This window comes from Dendrobates tinctorius, unplaced genomic scaffold (assembly GCF_039654945.1).
Source record: "Dendrobates tinctorius isolate UK_male_01 unplaced genomic scaffold, ASM3965494v1 ptg000151l, whole genome shotgun sequence".
NCBI classification, from domain to species: Eukaryota; Metazoa; Chordata; class Amphibia; order Anura; family Dendrobatidae; genus Dendrobates; species Dendrobates tinctorius.
This window is the reverse complement of record NW_027361818.1, coordinates 18,131,415-18,139,847: the sequence shown is the minus strand read 5'-3', so window position 1 is coordinate 18,139,847 and position 8,433 is coordinate 18,131,415. Positions and strand designations below refer to the sequence as shown.

The following is an 8,433-nucleotide window of genomic DNA, read 5'->3' as shown; positions in this document are numbered from 1 at the left end:
TCCGGTCGTGGTAAGCAGTGGACCACCCCCCAATCCAGCCCCCTACCACATTCGTACTCAGTGTTCTGATCACACTGTGTGGCATTAACACAGTGTCTTTTAGGTGAACGCTCGCTGCTTTTTTCCGTCATTGTTCACACTAGCAGCAGGGTATATCTCTGCATGGTGTACCCCAGGTTGCGATTGAACTTTTTAAAAATATTTTGTTTAGTGCGATCCACCAAACTTAACATATGCTGTCCATTTCCTTGTGATCCTCTTTGAGATGGTTCTACTCTTTCTTTGGAGTCCAGCTGTGATTAATTAAACTGATAGGACCTCACAGCTCAAAGTGCATGTCAGACCAAATGAGAATCATGAGGTCAAAGGAACTGGCCAAGGAGCTCAGAGACAGAATTATGGCAAGCCACAGATCTGGCCAAGGTTACAAAATAATTTCTGCAGTACTCAAGGTTCCTAAAAGCACAGTGGCCTCCATAATCCTTAAATGGAAGAAATTTGGGACCACAAGAAGTCTTCCTTGACCTGGCCATCCAGCCAAACTGAGCAATCATGGGAGAAGAGCCTTGTTGAGAGAGGTAAAGAAGAACTCCAAGTTCACTGGGGCTGAGCTCCACAGATGCAGTAGGGAGATGGGAGAAAGTTCCAAAAAGTCAACTGTCACTGCACCCCTCCACCAGTTTGGTCTTTATGGCAGAATGGTCTGACCGAAGCCTCTCCTCAGTGGAAGACATATGAAAGCATATAATTTGCTAAAACACATGAAGGACTCCCAGACTATGAGAAATAGGATTCTCTGGTCTGATGAGATGAAGATAGAACTTTTTGGTGATAATTCTAAGTGGTATGTGTGGAGAAAACCAGGCACTGCTCATGACCGCCAAATACAATCCCAACAGTGAAACATGGTGGTGGCATCATTATCATTCTATGAGGTGTTTTTCAGCTGCAGGGATAGGACGATTGGTTGCAATTGAAGGAAACATGAATGTGGCCAAGTACAGAGATTTCCGGGATGAAAACCTCTTCCAGAGTGCTCTGGACCTCAGACTTGGTCGAAGGTTCACCTTCCAAACAAGACAATGACCCTAAGAACACAGTTAAATAACTAATGAGTGGCTTCAGAATAACTCTGTGACTGTTATTGACTGGCCCAGCCAGAGCCCTGACCTAAACCCAATTAACCATCTCTGGGGAGACTTGAAAATGGCTGTCCACCAACGTTCACCATCCAACCTGACGGAACTGGAGAGGATCTGCAAGGAAGAATGGCAGAGGATCCCCAAATACAGGGGTGAAAAACTTGCTGCATCATTCCCAAGAAGACTCATGGCTGTACTAGCTCAAAAGGGTGTTTCTATTCAATACTGATCAAAGGGTCTGAATACTTATGACCATGTAATATTTCACGTTTTCCTTTTTAACAAATTTGCAAACTTTTCTACATTTCTGAGCTTTTTTTCAGTGAAGATGGGGTGCAGAGTGTACATTAATGAGAAAAAAATGAACATTTATGAATATTCCAAATGACTGCAATGAAACAAAGAGTGGAAAATTTAAAGGGGTCTGAATACTTTCTGCACCCACTGTATATCTTTGCGCTAACTAATTTAATGGTTGGTTGTACTGATTTCTTCCAGAGTTATGAATTATTTGATAGAATGCTCTTTCTAATTGCTTCTTTAATGTCTTTATTTCTCAAACTGTAAATGAAGGGATTAATTAAAGGAGTCACCACGGTGTATAGAATAGAAAATATTTTGCGTACAGCAATAGATTGTGCACTTTCTGGAATTAAATAAATGGCCAGTAAAGACCCATAAAATATGGACACCACTAAGAGGTGAGAGCCGCATGTTGTAAAAGCCTTCTGTCTTTGGGTGACGGACTGGAGTCTTAGGATGGTAACTACAATGTATATATAGGAGATGACAACTATTAGGAAGGGGCACACCAGAAAAGGGAAACAGAGGACTAATGCAAACACCTTTATCTTGAAAACACTTGAACAAGACAAATCTAAAATGGGATCAATTTCACAAAAGAAGTGATCAATGACATTAGACCTACAGAAGTGAAGCTGAGATACATTGATTGATTGAGTGAATGCTACAGAAAAACCCGTAATCCAGGATAAGATGATGAGTTTGAGGCAAACCATGGAGCTCATTATAGATTCATAACGTAAGGGGTGACATATGGCCGTGTACCTATCATAAGACATCAATGTCAATAGAAAACATTCTGATGCTTCACAATAAGAAAAGAAAAACCACTGTGTGATACACTCGGAAAGAGTAATGGAGGAGCCATTGTTCAGAACCACAAGGAGCATGTTTGGGACAATATCGGACGACAAGATAATGTCAGATGTGGTGACCTGCGTCAGGAAGAAGTACATGGGACAATGGAGGTTCTTGGTGTAAGACACCAGAGATATGACCAAGAGGTTCCCACAGATTGTTGTGATATACAGCACGATGAGTAGAAGAAAGAACACAATTCTGAAGCTGTGAAGGCCTGGAAATCCAAGAAGAAGGACCAAGGTAATGTTGTTGTTATCCATGTCCTGTAAAAAATATATTTGTAAAAATAAATTGTAATTTAGGCGGTTACAGTCTTTGGTAACGACATCCTAGACTCTCCACACTATGGAGAACTTTGGAATTTACACAAATAAAAATTTACAGTGGGTACGGAAAGTATTCAGACGCCTTTACATTTTTCACTCTTTGCTTCATCGCAGAAATTTGGTAAATTCAAAAAAGTCCATTTTTGTCTCATTAATGTGCACTCTGCACCCCATCTGGACTAAAAAAAGAGAAATGTTCCATTTTTCTCTAACTCTTAGTCTTTACAGGTTGTAAGCATGCTGGTGTTATTTTCTAGCTTCTCCTATTTTTTATATAACTGTCTTCTATGTTTCAGTTATTCATCATAAATCATCTCCTTGCCTCCCACCAGGTGATGGCAGAGGATGGTCTGTGAAATCCAGGCTATGTCTCGCAATCATAGGAGACTGAGATTTCAGCCATACACAGCAATCCACAAGCGATCAAACGATTGCAGATCCAGGTTTCCTAAGAAGGCTAACAAGTATGGTGAAAAATCAAAAAACATGTTTAAAAAAAAATATTTAACAGTTGAAGTGACCTCACCTCATCCCCCATTAAAAATTATGAAATAAAAATTAAAAATACACATATTTTGCATTGCTGCTTTCGGAAATGTCCTATCTATCAAAATATAAAACAAATTCAACTAAGTGGTAATTATGTAATGAGAAAAAAAAAGCAAAATGACAATTTTTTTTTTTTTTTGGCTTCTGCAACAACAGAAAAAAATGGAACGACAATAGATCAAAACATTGTATATGCCCCCAAATAATATATAACAAAAATGGCTTAAAGCGCCAGAAACCAGCCCTCACAGCCGGATATCCTGAATCCTGAGAGGGTTGGAAAGTGGGTGTAGAAGCAACTTTTCTTTTTTTTTACAAATTTCTGATTTGTTTTTCATAAGTTTAAATAAACAAAAATAAGGCATGTTTGGTGTCTGCGTAATTATACTGACCTGTAAAAGCAACCGGGTAAATAAAAAAAATAAAATCAATTGCAGAGTTTCACTTTTTTTTGCTCTTTCACCACACTTTGATTTTTTTCCCTATCCTTAAGGGGTTAACACGTAAAACTTTCATGTGTTTTTTCCTTGCGTGCATATTTGTCTTAAGATATGGTTTATGATTCTAGAGGAAGCCCATTGCTTTGTGTGTGGCACTGACCGGTGGTATATGCGAGGGTCGCTATGTGTCCCCCAGGATGTGCAAAGAAGCATATGGAGGCCGCAGGAGTGCATTGCAGTCACAGGCATAGCTGTGGTTGCAGTGCAAAATAAATACGAGTATTGGTCATAGGCATGCTATGTGACCAAGGTAGATATAAGAAAAGCTGTTCTGGGCTTTTTATTTTTGAAATGTACTATAGAATGGCAGCGATGCACTCTACTTTCTCCCCGGCCCCAGGTTCTCCATGTTTTGTAAGAACCCCTACAGCAGGGGGTTGGGTGCGTCATTGTGGAGTTTGCAGCAAGCAGAGCAGATGGCTTTGCAAAACCTCAGCCTGTGTGAGTAAACACAGACCCCAGCAGAGCGAACTCCTTTTATCCCGCAGTGTGATATGGTGGTGCAGTCGCCCTCGGTAACAGAACGCACTTATGAACTATCATGTTTCCCGGCTGAGATCTGGAAGATACCGTGTTCTGTGCACTGTGGGAGTTTGGACATTAAACACATTTTTTTTTAACTTTGCTGGGTCACTGCCTGCGTGGACACCGCTACACTACATTTGATGTTGAAAATGTATGTTTAGGATATGTCATCAATATCAGATCGACTGTTCTAAGGGTACCGTTACACTTAGCGATGCACCAGCGATCCCGACAACGATATGGATTGCTCGTGCATCGCGAAGTGGTCGCTAGTGAGCTGCCACACAGGCAGATCTCACCAGCGACATAGCAGCGGTCGGAGGTTGCTACTTACCTGTCAGATGCGGCGATCCTGACGTCCTCCCGCCCGCGTCCATGCGTCGCTCGTCGGCGCCACAGGAAGCCCAGCAGGAAGCAGATGACGAGAAATGGTCCAGGACGTTCTCGCGCCATCAGCGATAACCAGCGGGGGGAGCCGGTCAGAGGTAAGTATCACATGTAGCGATATCGCTGCTGCATCACAAAACCAGTGACGTTACAGTGATATTGCTAGCGATATCGCTACATGTAACGGGCCCTTAAGGATCATTTTTTGATATCAATGTATGGGATAATCCTTTCATTTGCAGCTTGATTGCAAGCAAGTACAATACTAGGAACAGATTGATTCCATCTAGTCATCCACCCATGATAGTGAGTGCATGACATTACATATCCAACAACGGAAGAAAAAATATAAAGGTTTGCAAAATCCTTAGATAAGTAATAAACTAATCAATGGATAAATAAATAACAAATACCTAAATAGACAAACCTTCCTAGTGCTTAAACCAAGCAAGAAGTTCAGATTATGTTCTCATCTGCTTGTTTCAATGTGTTAAACTGCATAAATACAATGGGAAGATTCATAATTACTGTCTGAAGTGTAGACAAGTCATCCAGTAAAGAGAAAGCAAACTACAGAATGCTGAGTAGATCACAGAGGAAGGAAAGATAGGAAGGAGGGAAAGAAAGGAAGAAAATGAAAGAAGGAAAGGGAAGGAAGGAAAGGGAAGTATGAAAGGAAGGAAAGAAAGGAAGGGAATGAAAGGAAGGAAGGAAAAGAAAGAAGGAAAGGGAAGGGAATGAAAGGAAGGCAAGGAAGGAGGAAAGGGAAGGGAAGGAAGGAAGGGGAAAGAAAGGAAAGGAAAGGAAGGAAAGGGAAGGAAAAAAGCGGGAAGGAAGGAAGGAAGGAAGGAAGGGAAGTAATGAAAGCAAGGGGCAGAAAGGAAGGAAAGAAAGAAATAAGGAAGGAAGGAGGGAAAGAACAGATGGAAGGGAGAAAGGGAAGGAAGGAAAGGAATTAAGGAAAGGAAGGAAATAAAGGAAGGAAAATGAAGGGAAGGGAGCAAAACATTGTGTACTTGCAAGTGTTTTGTCCTTGGCTGTAACAGCAGATATGAAGTCAATGGAGACAGTTGGTGTTACAGATGCTTATAATTTATAGATGAGTGAATCCTCTCAGTAGACTGTGATCTGGATCTCTGGGGAGCAGCAGGCAGAAAAAATAGGTAAAAATACAATAATCAGTTGTACAATTTATTCAATAATTTATTTGTTTTATACGTGTAATTGTTCATTATTAGCATCTATCCAACAATGCAAAACAAATATCAAAATGGGGAATTCAATGATTAAGTTCAAGTAAATTAAATTTAACCTCTTCATAACATTTGACGTACCCATAAGTCATGATCAGATAGGGGTTCCTGACCAATTGATGCATAGGTACGACATTGCTATTGTGCATAGCACAGGATCTGTGATCACGAGATCATCACCAGGAGCTCGGCTTATGTGTATCTGCCAAGGGCGGTGCTCGCACCACCCAGGCTGTTTAGCCCCCTTAATGCTGCGATTGCAATCAAGTGGATGGAGTGGGCTCCATCTCACTTTTGAATGGCACCCCCATAACATTATTGTGAGGGCCTGGTCATTGTCAAGGTGACCTGAGGTCATCATGTCTATTTCCAGGTCAGTCAGCTAGGGCAAGCCTGTTAGACCATGCTGGGAGCATGGTCTAAGAGGCTTTTGTCAGTGTACTACTGACAGGTAAAAAGCATGGCAGTGCTGGTGCTTTGCAATTTATACGTGATCAGACAATAAAAAATATCAAAACAAGCATTTTTCGGATCTGTATTACAAGAAGGAACCGAAAAACATGAAGAGATCCAGTACTTAATTAAAATATAAAGTTTCATTGAAATATTATTAAAAGAATTTTAAAATAACAAAATTCCCAGAAGGAGGTGCTCAAAAACACCAATTCATAATATAGTCACGCAAGTAATGCAATAGCACATCTACAAATAAATCCTGACTCAAACAGTTCGATATATATTAATTATAATATAAGAAGTACAGTTGTGGCCAAAAGTATTGACACCCCTGCAATTTTGTCAGATAATACTCAAGTTTCTTCCTGAAAATGATTGCAAACACAAATTCTTTGGTATTATTATCTTCATTTAATTTGTCTTAAATGAAAAAAACACAAAAAGAATTGTCCTAAAGCCAAATTGGATATAATTCCACACCAAACATAAAAAAGAGGGTGGAAAAAAGGATTGGCACTGATCGAAAAATCATGTGATGCTTCTCTAATTTGTGTAATTAACAGCACCTGTAACTTACCTGTGGCACCTAACAGGTGTTGGCAATAACTAAATCACACTTGCAGCCAGTTGACATGGATTAAAGTTGACTCAACCTCTGTCCTGTGTCCTTGTGTGTACCACATTGAGCATGGAGAAAAGAAAGAAGACCAAAGAACTGTCTGAGGACTTGAGAAACCAAATTGTGAGGAAGCATGAGCAATCTCAAGGCTACAAGTCCATCTCCAAAGACCTGAATGTTCCTGTGTCTACCGTGCGCAGTGTCATCAAGAAGTTTAAAGCCCATGGCACTGTGGCTAACCTCCCTAGATGTGGACGGAAAAGAAAAATTGACAAGAGATTTCAACGCAAGATTGTGCGGATGTTGGATAAAGAACCTCGACTAACATCCAAACAAGTTCAAGCTGCCCTGCAGTCCGAGGGTGCAACAGTGTCAACCCGTACTATCCGTCGGCATCTGAATGAAAAGGGACTGTATGGTAGGAGACCCAGGAAGACCCCACTTCTTACCCCGAGATTTAAAAAAGCCAGGCTGGAGTTTGCCAAAACTTACCTGAAAAAGCCTAAAACATTTTGGAAGAATGTTCTCTTGTCAGATGAGACAAAAGTAGAGCTTTTTGGGCAAAGGCATCAACATAGAGTTTACAGGAGAAAAAAAAAGGCATTCAAAGAAAAAAACTTGGTCCCTACAGTCAAACATGGCGGAGGTTCCCTGATGTTTTGGGGTAGCTTTGCTGCCTCTGGCACTGGACTGCTTGACCGTGTGCATGGCATTATGAAGTTTGAAGACTACCAACAAATTTTGCAGCATAATGTAGGGCCCAGTATGAGAAAGCTGGGTCTCCCTCAGAGGTCATGGGTAGAGATGAGCGACTTTGACTTTCGCAAAAGTCGGGTCGAACGAAATTGGCCGACTATAGGGAAAAGTCGGGGGTCCGACTAAAACACGAAACCCAATGTAAGTCAATGGGGAAGAAAAGTCGGCAGTGAGAAGAGGACAGGAAACACACTTACAGTGCCCATTTGAATGCCAAAAGCATAAATTCTTATTCCTGAAGCTTGTCACCCTATATATATTTCATAATACTAGTTACACATTGAAAAATGGGGGTTATTTGGCTAAAGTTGTGGGGGGGTAGGGCTGGCTCCAGGTTTTCATGTGCCCTGGGCCAAAGAGCGCCCCTTTAACACATACCACAACTCATGATGCTCTGATACGGCAGAGAAATAGTGGCATACTAATGAAAAATACTTCACTTTTTACATCTCATGACTGATATCCATTTAAAATTCTCCAATAGCTCCAAAAACAGACAGTATATTACTCCATGCAGTATTATGGCCACCGCATAGTGCGCTATACAGAGTAATGAGGCCATCTATTTCTCCATACAGAATCATTTGTCCCATATAATGTTTGAAACAGTATATGATGAGCTCCACATAATGCAACAGTATATGTTGGTCCCCATGGATGAAGCTCCACTGTCTTATGGGCCCAAATAATGCTCCATACATAATGGGCCCCATTTCTAATGCTCTAGTGTATAATGGGCCCTGTAAATGCTGCTCC

The 8,433-nt window shown here is 41.0% G+C and overlaps 1 protein-coding gene across 1 annotated transcript; it reads right to left on the bottom strand.

Moving 5' to 3' along the window:
• Nucleotides 1-1,642: 1,642 nt before the first annotated feature.
• Nucleotides 1,643-2,530, bottom strand: LOC141049956 (olfactory receptor 11L1-like). Its single transcript, XM_073546798.1, has one exon. It carries the CDS (start codon nt 2,399-2,401, stop codon nt 1,643-1,645), a length of 759 nt encoding a protein of 252 aa, XP_073402899.1. The 5' UTR covers nt 2,402-2,530.
• Nucleotides 2,531-8,433: the final 5,903 nt, after the last annotated feature.

What these genes read in the sequence shown, in the direction of transcription:
- LOC141049956 (XM_073546798.1), bottom strand. Translation starts at nt 2,401, where the DNA reads ATGTACTTCTTCCTGACGCAGGTCACCACATCTGACATTATCTTGTCG.